This window comes from Natrix helvetica (genome assembly GCF_964273705.1).
Source record: "Natrix helvetica genome assembly, chromosome: Z".
NCBI lineage: Eukaryota > Metazoa > Chordata > Lepidosauria > Squamata > Natricidae > Natrix > Natrix helvetica.
Window position 1 is genome coordinate 85,563,257 of NC_138554.1, and position 16,422 is coordinate 85,579,678.

Genomic DNA, 16,422 nt, shown 5'->3' on the forward strand with positions numbered 1-16,422 from the left:
TCCTGACCGGTGGCGTGCACACAGGAGGCATGCATATGCATGCACAGGCACTTCCCACATCATCCCAGCCTGCGCATATGTGCACAGGAGGCATCAGACCAGCGTTGCCTCAGCCCAGCCCACCCAATCCCAGTGTGGATGCCACTAGGTTGCAGATCAGTGCCATGCCCGTACCAGCGTTTCTGGCCTTGCATGTGTGTATGTGTGTGCAGGTGCATGCGGGGTGGGGGAGGTGTCAGGTAGCAGGGGCTCTGCAGCTGGCCCTCCAAGAAGCAGGCATGGCAATGGTGGAATCAGCAGCAGGCAGAGTCGGGGGGGAGGTATGTGATGAGGACCACCGGACGCACCTGCTTCATCCCATGTGGCTGGGAATGCTCTTCCAACTATACTCGACCTTTCTTGCTGGCCATTTCACCTCCTTTAGGTGAATCTTCTGGGGGGCAGCAGCGGCAGCCCATAGCAGGGCCGAGGTGCATCGGGTGCATGAGGGGAATATGCTCCACGCACAGGCCAAGGACAAGACCCACAAGATGACCAAGGAGAAGATGACTGGCAACCTGCTCTCCAACTGTTGTGGCCCTCCAGCAGCCAGCAGAGCTGGCAGCAGATTGAGACAGCAAGGAGGTTGGGGAGGAACATGGGCCAATCCTGGAATCTGGGGAAAGCTCTGATGAGGGCTCTGTGTCGGAGGCAGAGAGTGGGCCAGAGCCATATGCCAGTTATCAGCTGCCTTCAGAGTCAGACATCAATGAGGCAGATGAACAGCTGGAGCCTGTTCCCAGTGGGTGCATGGACAGAGTTGCCAGATGAAGGGAACAGCTAAAGAACAGGAGTCATTTTGTGAGTAAGGCCACAGGTGGACGGCTTGCCTGCAACAGGCACCTGCATGCCGCATCAGGATCGCCTGCCTCCCCCATTCCCCATGCCTGTGCCTCTTCCTGCTGCCGGTGCTGCCACCCAAGCCTCCCACGAGCTTCCTGTGAGTCAAGCAGGCACGCAACATGTCTGGATTGCCTGCCTTCTCCCCCCACCCTCTGCCTCCATGCTCAGAATTAATGGTATTTGCATTGTGCAAGGGGCTGACGGGCTGTGACTGCAGCTGGACACTGCCAGCCCCCACACACTGACCATCTCTCATGCTGGCCATCTCCGAGGCTTATTTTTAGGGTAGGACTTATATTAGGACAACCCAAAAAATCAGGCTTGTTTTCATGGTGGGTCTTATATTTGGGAAAACACTGTATACATATACATGCACATACAAATAGATATAAATAGGTTAGGATAGGCATAACTGTTTAGTTAAAAAGTTATGCCCAACCTAAACTATTTTTATTTGGCTAGCTAGCTATATAAAGAAAAGAAAGTGAAATTTTAAAATAAAATTCTATACAGTATCAAAACTATCTAAAACCAAAACATAATTGTTACTAAAATTTCTATCATTTAACGACAATTGAAATAATTATATCAGATTAGAAATTATATCTTTTTCAACTTTTGGTGACATTGTTCCATCTAATATCAGGAGAGAAGTAGCAGCAAATAACGAGACAATTTATATTGTGTTTCATTTTATATCCATGGCATTGAAACTAAATAATACAAAATTATATTGTCTGGTCATGGCTGTTCATCAAGCATATTCATCGACTTAACTGCAACATATGACACTGTTAAACATACAACATACAACATACAACATACAACAAACAACATACAACATACAACATTGCAGTGACGTGCGGTGAGAATTATGACTGGTGAGGCTGGTGACGCTGGTGACGTCATCAGGAAGGCGGGGAATGGGACCACGTGTGCAGGACGCTGAGGCAGCCCCCACCTTCCTGAGTGAACATTAAGGGGACCGCGGAGTGCACTGATCCGCGTAGCCTTGCTTCCTCCACCGGCGCCAGTCCCTTCCCTTCCCACTCCTTCAAGGTCTCCCACCAACCCAAAGCCCAATCCCCAGAGGCCTCCCTCGGGCCTTCTGCATCCCCCTAACTCCTCCTGCATGGCTTCTTCAGCGTCATCACCTCAGCGATGGTGGGAAGAGGGAAGCCCTGCCTTGGCAGCCAGCAAAAGACCCGTTGGCTCCCGGGAATGGCCCCACATCAAACGAGAGACTCACCTACAGGGCGGGCCTTTCTCGAGCTGCCGACTCCGAGAAAAAAATCGGGGTGAGGGAGGGAGATGCACAAAATGGGGGCAGGAGCTTCCCAGGGGTGTGGGAGAGAAGGAGGAAGAAGAAGAGCCTGTCCAAGGCTTGCAGCTGCCGGTGCCCACAAACGCGGGCCCATGGCGGTGGGTTCCTTTGCGTTTGCTTCCTAACGACCCGAGAGGTGGTGCGCCGGCTGTGTGGTTGTCAAGCGGCTTCACCAATCACTGCCCAGGAAAAGCAGCTCTGCGGGGCCCAGCGGCAAGGCTTGAGCGGGGTGACAGAGCTGCCGCCTGAATGGGAAAGCAACGAAGGGGGCTGCGTTTTCACCTCGCTGAAGCCTTGCTGCCTGAATGGGAAGCCGTCCTCGCTGCCCCTTTTGTTGCTTTCCCATTCAGGCAACTGCGTTTTCACCTCGCTGAAGCCTTGCTGCCTGAATGGGAAAGCAACGAAAGGGGCTGCGTTTTCACCTCGCTGAAGCCTTGCTGCCTGAATGGGAAAGCAACGAAAGGGGCTGCGTTTTCACCCCGCTGAAGCCTTGCTGCCTGAATGGGAAAGCAACGAAAGGGGCTGCGTTTTCACCCCGCTGAAGCCTTGCTGCCTGAATGGGAAAGCAACGAAAGGGGCTGCGTTTTCACCCCGCTGAAGCCTTGCTGCCTGAATGGGAAAGCAATGAAAGGGGCTGCGTTTTCACCTCGCTGAAGCCTTGCTGCCTGAATGGGAAGCTGTCCTCGCTGCCCCTTTCGTTGCTTTCCCATTCAGGCAGCTGCGTTTTCACGTCGCTGAAGCCTTGCTGCCTGAATGGGAAAGCAGCGAAAGGGGCTGCGTTTTCACCTCGCTGAAGCCTTGCTGCCTGAATGGGAAGCCGTCCTCGCTGCCCCTTTTGTTGCTTTCCCATTCAGGCAGCTGCGTTTTCACATCGCTGAAGCCTTGCTGCCTGAATGGGAAAGCAGCGAAAGGGGCTGCGTTTTCACCTCGCTGAAGCCTTGCTGCCTGAATGGGAAGCCGTCCTCGCTGCCCCTTTTGTTGCTTTCCCATTCAGGCAGCTGCGTTTTCACATCGCTGAAGCCTTGCTGCCTGAATGGGAAAGCAGCGAAAGGGGCTGCGTTTTCACCTCGCTGAAGCCTTGCTGCCTGAATGGGAAGCCGTCCTCGCTGCCCCTTTCATTGCTTTCCCATTCAGGCAGCTGCGTTTTCACGTCGCTGAAGCCTTGCTGCCTGAATGGGAAGCCGTCCTCGCTGCCCCTTTCGTTGCTTTCCCATTCAGGCAGCTCCGTTTTTACCTCGCTGAAGCCTTGCTGCCTGAATGGGAAAGCAACGAAAGGGGCAGCGAGGATGGCTTCCCATTCAGGCAGCAAGGTTTCAGCGAGGTGAAAACGCAGCCCCTTTCGTTGCTTTCCCATTCAGGCAGCAAGGCTTCAGCGGGGTGAAAGCGCAGCCGCCTGAATGGGATAGCAACGAAAGGGGCAGCGAGGTCGTTCTCCAGTCACTTTTGTGGCTTCGTCATCAGGGAGCGCCGACAACATTTCTGCCTCCGCAGCTTCCGGGCGCGGCTGACCGATGTATATAATATTATAATATTTTATAATTTTATGTGAAACTGAATGGTTTTATGTGAAACTGAATGGTAAGAAGAGTAGATGGAGAATGCATATTATTGCAGAAGAATGGGCTGCCACAAGGAAGTATATTGTCTCCAACATTGTATAAGAGTATATATGAATAATCAGCCATTTCCATACCATTCATGTCTATTCATCTATGAGGGCAATACATCAGTGACCACGTAAGTTTCAACTTTAGATAAGGTGCTGGGAAACATATGGTAGCACTTGAAATTAGGACATTACATCATCAAGCTCCTAACCATTAAATACTCATTCTAAAAGTGGAGATACTTCTTGGAAGGAATGCCTTTTCCCATAGACCATAAAAACCTATGTACCAAAGGACTGTGTTGCTTTCACACAAACAAATCAGATAGAGCCAATTCTTCTTGTGCTTTGATTTTTACATTTAATATATCTCAGGTTCAAAGAGATAGCAAATCTACTAGCAAATACTGTAACTCTATTCACAATGGAGGAGGCACCTTAAAGAGCAGAATAGTAGTTTTCCCACAGAGAGAGATATTTTGCCATGACAATCAGAAAAAAGGGCATTGGGGGAGGGGCATTTTTTCAAAACCAATGAATTCTGATGAACATTATTTAACTGTATACAATTTCAGAGAATGCAGGGCTTAAGCTTTTATTAATCACAAGAAAACATTAAGATGAAAAAAAAATCTGTTCTTTCTCTTTATTTTTTTATTAGTAGAAGATTAATAAGGTATGTGATTTGATTTTGTATTTCTTAAAAACATTTTCACTGTTCTGGTAATCTTTGACCTTCCATTCAAGATGTTCCTCATTGCTTTGATTTATTCCTGGAAAAGGATGATAAGAAAGGAGAGCCAAATGCAAGAATGCTCAACATCATATTTATAAATATATATATTTGGGACATGTGGACAAACTAACTACACATTTGATCCCCAGTAACATATACAGTGTTTCTTAAAAATGAAATTTAAAGCTTTTAAAACTGCATTAAGACTTTTGGGACTCATTGTATTTGAAATATACTGCATCTGATACTGAAGACAATTGTTAGGTATTAATAGCCAATGCATGCATGTGGTGGCTGATTGATGATAAGATATGTGAAGTATATACTAATTCATGATTAATCCATAAGTGCAGTGTAATATATTTTCCATAAAATATGAATGAATGAATAGTTTGATTTCTAGAGAATGGTTTCTGTAGAACATAACATAATAGGGTTGGAAGGAGCCTTGGAGATCTTTTAATCCAACCCATGGCAGGAGATCTTTTAATCCAACCCATGGCAGGAGATCCTATACCAAGCGTGTTAAACTCGCAACAACACGGAGTCGACCAGAAGTTCTCCAGCTGTACAGATGTGAGGGTGGGTGGGCTCTCAAGAGTCTCACATGAATCCTGTCTGACAAAACATCTCTGAGATCTTTTTTAGACTGGAACCGCCCTGGAGGGGGGACGAAGAAGGGGCAGCATCTCACCAGACCCAGGGGGAGGTAACAGGTCCCTCACAGGTTGGATATTTGCCCTCTGAATCAGAGTAGGGGCGGTAGCATGGCAACATGCTGCACAAGAAGTTGACTTCCAGCCAAAACAAATGAACAAGAGTATGAGGAAGAGATGAAAGACCGGTAAGAAAATTCATCTAACCCACAGCCATAAATCAAACTTGGAAAAGGCAAAAAATCTCGAGAGCATAAATAATATTGATAGTCAGACTGGGATTTTTTCAAAAAGGAAGAAAGAAAAGGAAAATAGAGGGTTGAAACACTAGCTCTCCCCCCAAAAAAGAACAATTTGTTTTAAACAATTCAGACATAAAGGCAGAAAGCAGAAAAGGGACAAACCCACTCAAATACTAACTCTAAATTTGGCTTCCGACTTGAAAAGATTATGTTTTTAAAGGAGTGTGAAGATTTATTTCATCCAAGTGTCTTTTAACAACATAAGTAATCCCAATTAATGAGAGATGGAATGTAACAAGGGAGAAAGATCAAGAAAAAAGCACTATCACAACTGATAACCTAATCTTGCCTGTGTGGGAAATTCAGTAAATCAGAACTTAGAAAAGCAGGAGGCGAAGAAGAAACATGCCCGAGTTTTGGCTGTATGCAAGCTTGTTCCAATTAATATAGTTTGAGCAGCCATGAGAGGTGAGGAGTTGCAAGGAAAGGAAATAATATGTTCCCCCGAAAATAAGACAGGGTCTTATTTTCTTTTTACCCACAAAATATGGCTTGGGCCTTATTATCAGGAGAGGGTTTATTGTTTTGGGGTTGCCAGGCGGCTGCTCTATTGCGAGTAGGCTTCCAAAGAGCCGGGCACAGCCTCAGGGCCTCAGCCTCAGCCATGAGGTGACCACGCTCATGAGCAGCCACCCGGAAAACCCCCTTTCTAGCTGGGCACAGCGCCATTCACTGACCTGGGGTATCGCCAAGCCGCGTGAGCGCCTGTTTGCCGCCGCCCGACTCTTGCGTCTTGGTGCCTTCAAAATGCCAATGAATGGCGCTCTGCACAGCTGGAGAAGGGGGTTGCATGAGTGGCTGTTCTGCTCCACTCGCGCGCCTCCCAGCCTCATGATGCCCTGGCCCAGCTCTCCCTGCAGAGCCAGGGCACCTCCGCTGCTACCGCCGCCACCATCCCAGCATGGCTTTTTCGGCAGCTTCCAAACGGAGTCTTCGCTCTATGATTGTATGCTCTACTGACAGCCAGCCCACAACCATAGAGTGTATGCCCAGAGTGGTCACTGCTGGAAGACTCAGTTTGGAAGCTGCCAGGTTTTTTTTAGGTTTTTTTTCTTTCTTTTTTTCCCTGCAAAAGATTAAGATGGCTCCAGCTTCTCTTCCAGTTTCACAGTAGTTGAATTAACTAAATTTAAGATGGACCAGAACCTCGAAATAAGACTTGTATAACTAACTGCAATTTTGGAACTGGGCATTAAGGAAGAACAAAAGACCAAGATAGCTCTCGTCGATCTTCCCCACTCCAGCTGAAGTAGATAAATTTAAGGTGGATCAGAACTCTGAAATAAGAACTGTATAACTAACTGTAACTTTGGAACTGGACATTATGGAAAGCTGGGAATTTGAAGAACTATGTGAAATTATAAAAAAAAATATGCATAAATCATTAAAATCAAGCCTAAATAGAATTCTGAACCCAGAAAGTAGGTATTTAAAGAAGAAGGCAAAGAAGAAGGAGAGCAAGATAATGAAGGGGTAGAAACAGAGGGAAATAAAAAGCAGACAAAAAATTCCATTGGACTTGGCAGTGGTATAGGGAAAATTGTAAAAGGGGGATGTGTCCCAACAAAAGAGAATAAAAAGCAGACAAAAGATGTTTTGGAGGTTGTCAGTGGCGTAAGGGAAATTGAAATAGGAGATTACGCCCCAACAAAGAGAAATATAAAAGATCTTTTTGACTGTGGCTTGGGCAAAATTGAAGAGGGTGGATGTGTCAAAACAAAGAAAAGGGAGAAGGCAGGAACAGAGAAGTGGGACAAAAGACACTAGGAAAAAATCAGACAGCTAGAAATTGTTATATGGGAAAATATAAAGCTAAGATCAGGGGTTTATTCCTAAACATGACCATAAAATGGAGTTGCTAACTAACTGGTTGATAATGGAAAGATAATTAAAAAGGTTAAAATATATGGAAGATGGACAAATATGAAACTGATATGGGGAGATTGTAAAGCAGAGGTTTGTTATTCACTTTTACATATGATGATTAAACCGAGTTGCTAATTGATTGAATATGACAATAGAAGGATAATTAAACACGGGTTAAAATATATGAAACATGGACATATATAAAACTTTTAAGATGTTGAACAAAATGAGATGTGTATTGTTCATTATTCTGTATAGTAGATTAAGGGAATTGTAATGAACATTGAACAGTAAGGATTGCCATTTATAGATAATTAAGGGTAATCTAATCCAAGATATGGAAAAATGGAGAGGGAACATGAAATATACTTACAATGGGAAACTATTGAGATTTAAAGTGTGATTGGAGGCATGTAAGGATATATAATTATATAACTATAATGATGAGAATAGCTGGGAATTGTAACCAGGTCTACATCTCGGCCAAAATTAGGCTGGTGTGTGTGTGTTTAAAAGCACAATGACTATATATCTATACTTTTTTGTTCTATTCTTAACAAAAGGAGGAAGATATAAGCTAAAATTAAATATGTATATTGAAAAGGAATTATTAATACCATCAACATAAAATGGAGCCTGTGCAGAAGCTGAAATTCACCAAGTAAATGAGTTGAAGAGTGTGAAGTAGAGGAGAGAGGAATGGGAAGAAGAGAGGGATAGGAGAGAGGGCAGGGGAAGAGGAGGAGGGAAAGGAGGAGGGAAAGGGGAGAGAGGAGAAGGAGAGAGGAAGGGGAAGTAGAGAAGAGGGAAGAAAGGAGGTAGGGAGGGGGAGGAGAGAGGGAGAAGAAAGTGATGGTTAAGGTACAAATATGGTGTATGGAGAGTAGAAGAGCTAATAATTGTTTTTGGGAGTTGTTGGTAAGATGAATTGATGTAAACATTTAATAATACAATACGATGTTGGCTGTGTAATAGTATACATGTAATTATATGTTATGAAAATGAAAAAATAAACTTTATATACAAAAAAAAACTTGCGACAACATGTTGTCATCCTGTGATGTATTGCAGCTCCCCCCCTTTTGCTACACTGGAGGTGGGCATGGCCGTGGCCAGCACGTGACGCATCTGGCCCGCAGGTTAGACACTCCTGTCCTATATCATTCTGGACAAATGGCTGTCTTGAAAACTTCAATTGATGGAGCACCTACATCTTCCAGAGGCAAGCCATATCACTGATTAATTGTCCTCATTGACTGATTAATATCACTGATTAATTGTTCTCATTTCTCCTTAGCAATTGATTGGATAATTTGTTTCTCCCATAATTTGATACTCTATAAAACATACACTGAATTGTTATTCCTTCATACCAGTTATTAGACTCATGTAAGGAGACTCATGTAAGAGTGGAGTCCTTTCCAACATACTCTGAAACCTACATTCAGCAGTGGGATAGTTTAGAAGTATAAAAAGGCTAGTAGGCTTTTAATATTTCAGAATAGGACAAGATGAAATGTGGTGTTGGATTCCTCAAGTTTAAAACCTAATTTCTGAAGAAGAATAGCAATTTCAGGATTATAGTAAAGTAGTGCTTTCCAAACCTGGATAAATGACCCCAAATTGAGTAATATATATATATATATATATATATATATATATATATGTATGTATGTATGTATGTATGTATGTATGTATGTATGTATGTATATATATATGCTGGTTTTGTTGTATTCGGGTCTTTTCCCGTGTAAGGTTGAGATTGTCTTTGCAACGTTTCGGCAGGATCTCACCTGCCATCTTCAAGCGTGGGCTTAAAATGTGATCGGAGCTGCCGTCTTTCTGTAAGTCTTGGTGGGAGGGGATGGGGTGCTGGCTTTGTTTCAGTAAGTGGAATGATTGGTTGTGTGGTTGTATCATGATTGGTAGATTGGTGCTGATTGGTGCAGGCTGTGTGTGCATTGTTGTTTTGTATTGTAACGGGTTGGGTGGTGGGTGGTGTTCGTTTGTTGGCTAGGGCTGGTTTCCAGATGTTTGGTAGGCGGGAGGTATCATCACGTTTGTTCATGCTGTGGGGGTGTTTCTCTATTTCGATGGCTTCCATGATTATTCTCTTGTGGAGGTGTTCTGTTTTGGAGATTACCCTGGCTCCTTCAAAGTTGATTTCATGTCCTGTAGCTTTAAGGTGCTGGAAAAGGGAAGAAGTTTTTTTCTTTTTTTCTTACTGCGTTTTTGTGTTCTGTGATGCGTGCATTTATTCTCCTGTTTGTTTGTTTGTCCTATGTATATTGCTGGGCAGATTTTGCATGGTATTTCGTAGACTCCTTGGTTTTCTAGCTGGATTTTGTCTTTGGGGTTTCTTAAGATGTTGGCTATTTTTTGGTCAGTGGTGAAGGCTGTCCTGATATTGTGCTTGTGGAGAATTTTGCTGATTTTATCTGTGGTGCCTTTGATGTAAGGGAGGAGGGCGATGCCATTGTCCTGTTCTGTATCTTGGTTTTTTGGGGGAGTCTCCTTTTGGATTAGGTTGGTGATTGTTTTTCTTTGGAATCCATTGGAGATTAATACATTTGTGAGTTTGTGTAATTCAGTTTTCAGGTGGTCTTTGTCGGCTAGGCGTTTGGTTCTGGAGATGAGGGTCTTGGCTACAGAGTTGATCTGTGCAGGGTGGTGACGGGATTGTGCATTTAAGTAGCGGTTGGTGTGTGTTTTTTTCTGGTAGATGGTGTGTCCTAGGGAGCCATTGGGTTTTTTGTAGATTAGGACATCCAGAAAGGGAAGTTGGTTGTTTGCTTCTATTTCCATGGTGAATTGTATTTTGGGGTGTAGGTTGTTGAGATGTGTGAGGAAGTTGTCCAGTTTTTTCTTTTCCATGTGGCCAAATCACGAAAGTGTCATCAACATATCTAAGCCAGAGTTTGGGTTTGTGTTCAGATTTGTCTAAGGCGTTGGTTTCAAAATGTTCCATGTATAAGTTTGCAATGACAGGTGAGAGGGGTGATCCCATGGGTGCTCCTTCTATCTGTTTGTATCTTTGTCCATTATGGATGAAGTATGTGTTGGTTAGGCAGTGGTTGGTCAGGTCTAGGATGTGTTTAGGGGGGTTGTGTTTTTTCTGGATGGCTGTCAAGGCTTCTTTTATGGGCAACTACTTAAATGCACAATCCCATCACCACCCTGCACAGATCAACTCTGTAGCCAAGACCCTCATCTCCACCACGCTTGAAGATGGCACGTGAGATCCTGCCGAAACGTTGCAAAGACAATCTCAACCTTATATGGGAAAAGACCCGAATACAACAAAACCAGCATGCCTACACCCGTGAAAATCTATGAAAACAAACAAACATATATATATATATATATATATATATATATATATATATATATATATATATATATATATATATATATATATATATATATATATATATATATATATATATATATATATATATATATATATATATATATATATATATATAAATAAAACAACACACAAACCTATTATCCAATCATAGAGATATTTAAATAAGGACTTTCTGATAAACAGTAAAAAGGACTGTTTTACATGCCATTTTGGTAATGAAGAAAAATGTTTGGAAAGTACTACATTAAAGAGATCTGAAAATGTAGGAAACCTCTTGTTAAATTTGTTTCTAACATCTTATTAAAAACTCAGGTAGATAGGTGGAAATGTGATATTATCTTACCTCTTTCAACATTTGTTTGTTGGCAAAATAGGAGTAACCAGATTTTGGAACTTCTCCAATGGACAAGCCTTTGTGCATCCTGGCAAAGTGAGTGTATGGGGTTCAACAGCAGTGTTGTTCCGATAATACATCTCAATGGTATGACTTCTGAATATGTATCATCCCAAAGAGGAAGAAAGGCAAAACAATATATGGTTTACAGCACAAATTCCTATTTTTATTTTTACACAATGAAAATAAATTGACCTAAACAAGGATGTGCAGGCCAAACAGCAATACAGGACATATAAAACGAGAACCACAAGTTTCCATCTTCTAAATGGGTATGTTCTTGTAAATTAAATTCAGTGCACATTCTCAATGTGGATATATTTACAGTATGCAAAATCTTACTCAGTAAATCAGTTATTTATCATATCTGTGAATTAATACTTGCCCATTGTCTTCTTTATATAACTCAAAAATATGTGTGGCAGCATAAGGAGGTAATAACTTGTTGTAAACACCAAGTGCTATTTGCAGGGCAATGATTGTCATATCATGCTAAAATAGAAAGAAAAATGTCAAAATAGTAAAGCATTACACTGTGAATGTATGGTGCATTTAACATCTCAAATTTCTTTTTTTTTTAATTTAAAAAGTTTTATACAGACAATTTTCCCCCTTTTAACCCCCCCACCATACAGTATAAATCACATACAGATACTATGCCCCCTCCCCTCCCCCCAACCCCCCAAAAAATTCTCATTCAGATATTATACCAAATACTTTACCCCCTCCCCCCGTCTTAAAGTAAATTACTCATTCACATATTGTACCCCCTCTCCTCCCAACACTCACAATATAAGTTTCTCTTAAAGTAACAATAGCCCATTAATCCCATCTTCTAAGCTAATTTAACATATATAACTCATAATATAAATTTCTCTTAAAATAACAATATTTCATTAATCCCATCTTCTAGTTTATTTATACATATATATTGCCCCACCCTCCACCCTAACCCACCCCCACCTCCCACTCAACACCCCCCTGACTTCCGCTATACACCACTCTAACAATTCCAAGCATCCCATGTATTGTTTACTCTGATCATCTATCAGTCTAAACATTCTTACCTAGAGGCTACATAATACCTCCTAGTCTGGTATTTATTCTGTATATAATCAATCCATTTTACCCATTCCTGTGTATAATTCTCCTGCTTCTGATCTTTTAAAAAAGCTGAAATTTTTGCCATTTCGGTGAACCCTGCCACCTTCTGAGTCCATTGACCAATTGTCGGTAAAAAATCTTTCTTCCAATGTTGCGCAATCAACAACCTAGCTGCTGTGACCATATACAAAACCAATTTTGTTTCCCCTTTAGTAAAATCCTTAGTTATACCCAATAAAAACATTTGCGGAGTGAATTGTATTCTTTTCTTAAATACATTTTGCATAACCCACCATATTTTTATCCAAAAAGCTTTAACCTTGTTGCAGGTCCACCATACATGAAAAAAGGTAGCATCTAGGCACCCGCATCTCCAACATTTTGGTTGAATATTTGGGTACATGCATGATAATTTTTTAGGATCTAAATACCATCTGTAAAACATTTTATAAAAGTTCTCCCTTAAATTCTGTGACTGTGTATATTTAACATTCTGAACCCATATTTTTTCCCACGTTTCCAACATAACCACTTCACCAAAATTCTGAGCCCATTTAATCATACAATCCTTAACCAGTTCACTTTCTGAATCTCTTTCTAACAGTACATTATATATTCCTTTAACTTGTTTTGGGCCAGTCTCTTTTATATGCTTGATCAGTTCCACTTCTTTATCCATAAAACCGACCCTACGATCTTCTTCCCATCTCTTCTGTAGCTGTATATAATGTAACCAATTTAAAATAATTCCTTCTTCCAACAGTTGTTCCAAAGTTTTTAACTTCCATTCGTCCCCATCAGCAATAAGCACATCTTTGTATAAACAACCCCCGAGTGACTTAATATTCATAATCCCCATGGTGTCTGCAAGATCCAACCAAAGCGGTATTTTATAGTCCCAATTGGGCCGGTGCTTCTTCCATACTCTCATCAGGGCACTTCGGAGAACATGATTGTTAAACACTTTATCCACCCTATCTTCATAAAAAAGATATGCATGCCATCCCAGAACAAGATCATGGCCTTCTATATTCAGCAATTCCATTTTTGTTTTCTCAAACCAATCTGCTACATGCGTTAATACCGCAGCTTCATAGTACAATCGAAGGTTTGGGAGTCTAAGGCTGCCTCTTTCGCGAGTATCTTGCATAATCTTCATCTTTACTCTCGGTTTTTTCTCCTTCCAAACAAATTTATTTAATGTTGCTTGCCAATTTAACAAAGTTTTATCTGATTTAAGCACCGGTATCATCTGGAATAAAAAGATAAATCTAGGTAGAATTTTAATTGCTGAGATCCTTCCAAGCAAGGACAATTGTAACTTTTTCCATACTTCAAGATCTTTCTGGATCTTTTGCCACAACACTTCATAATTATTTAAGAAAAGTTTTGTGTTTGATTCTGCAATTTGTATTTCTAAATATTTGACCTTGGAGACTATTTCAAAGCCTGCTAAACTTACAAGTCTCTTTCTTTGAGTCTCTGTCATGTTTTTAACCATCATTTTCGTTTTGTTTTGATTTAGTCTAAACCCAGACACCATGCCAAATTCTGCTATGATATTTTTCATCTGGATTATTGACTTCAAAGGATGTGAAAGGGTAACAACCAGATCGTTGGCAAATGCTCTAGTTCTGTATTCCTTTTGCCTGATAGTTATGCCATCTAAGGATTTTGAGTCCCGGATTGCGTTCAACAAGACTTCCAAAGTTAAAATAAATAACAATGGAGATAATGGGCAACCTTGTCTTGTGCCTTTTTGTATCTCGAAATTTGTTGACAAGTTTCCATTAATAATAAGTTGTGCATTTTGTTGCTGATAAATTGCTCCAATCGCCTGCCGAAGTCGTGGTCCCATATCCATCTTTTCCAAAGTCTTGGTTAGAAAGTTCCAATTCACTCGATCAAAGGCCTTCTCTGCATCCAAGAAGACCAGCACTGCAGAGATCTGCTTATTCTTATCAAGATAATCAATTAAATCTATGAGTTGCCTTACATTCTCCTTCATATGTCTGCCTTCAATAAATCCTGCTTGATCATGATGAATAATTTCTTGGATAACCGGCATCAATCTGTTGGCTAGTACCTTAGCAAATATTTTATAATCTGTGTTCAGAAGAGATATCGGCCTGTAATCCTCTGGTTTCTTAGGGCCCTCTTTATCTTTAGGTATCAATGAGATAAAAGCCGCTTTCCATGAGGAGGGTATTTTACCTCCTTGCTGTATGTTACAAAATAGTTGTGTAAGATATTCAATCATTTCCAGTTGTAAAGTTTTATAGTACATTGCAGTCAAACCATCAGTCCCTGGAGCCTTAGCTAGTTTAAGTTGATTTATAGCTAAAGTAATCTCATCAGCAGTTATCAGACGTTCCAAATTTGCCTTTTGAAGCACAGATATTTTAGTAACCCTTTTTCTTTCCAAAAAATCATCTACTGACTTGTTCTGTATATTATCCTGTACATATAGCTTAGCATAATAGTCCACAAATGATTTTTTAATCAAATCTTGTTGATATACCGTCTTCCCTCCATACTCAATTCTATCAATAATTCTGTCATTCGTGTTCCTTCTCAAAGTATGAGCCAACCACCTACCAGGTTTATTAGCGTTAGCAAAGGTATTATGTTTAGCAAATTGTAAGTTAGTTGCTGTTTGTTCTGCTGTAAGCATTTGAAATTGATCTTTCAACAGCTTTAGCGCCATCTGGAGCACCTCGTCTTTCGGGTTTGCTATAAGCAGCTGTTCCTTACTTTTTATTTCATCTTCCAATTCCATTCTCCTTTTCTGTCTAATTTGTTTATGTTTGAAATTCATATGTATCAGGACCCCACACATGTAAGCTTTACTTGCATCCCAAACTGTTTCAATGGGAGTACCCTTATTCATGTTAAAACTGAAAAATTCCTTCATGTGTTTTTTAAGTTCATCAACATTTTTTTCGTATCTAAATAAATTTTCATTTACTCTCCAAGACCTTCTTGGCCTCTTCCCTAACTCAATTTGTAACCACACCGGGCTATGGTCAGTAAGTGTCCTGGAGAATATCTTGGTTTTCTTAGCTTTAGGAAGTAGATCCGGTGTTAACAAAAAGAAATCAATCCTTGAAAAGGATTTATGTCTATCTGAGTAAAAAGAAAAGTCCATCTCATTTAGTTGCTGTATCCTCCAAACATCTTTTAATTTCAAGTCATCTTGTAGGTCAAAAAAAGCCTTTGGTAGTTTGGTAATGAATTTGGTCGTTGTTCTCTTATCTATCCTTGGCGAAATCACTCCATTCCAGTCTCCCATAATTAAAATACTCTTAAAATTCCAATCTAAGATTTTTAAATGAAGCATCTTGTAAAAACTTTCTTGTAGTTGATTAGGTGCATAAATTCCTACAACCAAAATAGCACCAAAGTCTGTATCAAGTTCAATTGCTATATATCTACCACTGTCGTCTGCCTCTATAACCTTGGTTGGGAATCTTTTGTTTATATATATCACCACTCTATTTTTCTTTACCAAATTAGAGGCAAAATTAGTGTTCCCAATTTTGAATTCACTAAGTACTTCTGGTCTTGTAACCTAATATGGGTCTCTTGAAGACAAACAACATCATTATTAAATTGCTTCAAATAATAAAATATTTTTTTCCTTTTTTGTGGAGAGTTCAATCCATTCACTTTCCAAGATAATAGCTTAAGCATCTTTGGGTCTGATCTGGAGCGTTGAAAGCATTTGCTGAAGATCTCTCTCCACAAGACTAATCTTCAGCCCGGCTCTTCCCATGGCTCCAGTTTGCTTCTTAACTTCTTTCTTAGCGCATTGTATTTGGGGGTCCACCTGCTTGTGAGATTCTAGCATTTGTCTAGTCGTGGATCTAGTAACACATTGTTCCACAGGTTTAAGTATCGGATGGTCCTTCTTCCAAGAAGGAGCTCAACAGAGATCCGGAGGGGTCCACTCGAAATCCACCTACAGCACCCTGCACCTCCGTCTCTTTTGGCAACTGCTTTCTTTGTTTGTCTGATTCTTTTTCAAACAGCCTCTGCTCTGAGACATTCAAATCTGCTGGTGTTGGTGTAGATGTACGTGGAGGGGTTGCACTTTCCTTTCTCTAGCATTATCTATTGTATTCAAACGATATCTTACCCCTTGATACCTGAATATAACACCAATTGGAACATCCCACCTAT

General features: G+C 41.1%; 1 protein-coding gene across 1 annotated transcript in view; it reads right to left on the reverse strand.

Annotated features, from left to right (window-relative positions):
- Positions 1–4,320: 4,320 nt before the first annotated feature.
- The window catches only part of LOC309381796 (prostatic acid phosphatase-like), a gene marked incomplete at its 5' end in the record, with an annotated part of 40,471 nt that continues 28,369 nt past the window's right edge, over positions 4,321–16,422 (reverse strand). Inside the window, 3 exons of the mRNA XM_081933080.1 lie at positions 4,321–4,585; positions 11,086–11,232; positions 11,522–11,628. Of these exons, the coding sequence (XP_081789206.1) occupies positions 11,091–11,232; positions 11,522–11,628 (249 nt within the window). The 3' untranslated portion in view covers positions 4,321–4,585; positions 11,086–11,090. The remainder of the gene's footprint in view (positions 4,586–11,085; positions 11,233–11,521; positions 11,629–16,422) is intronic.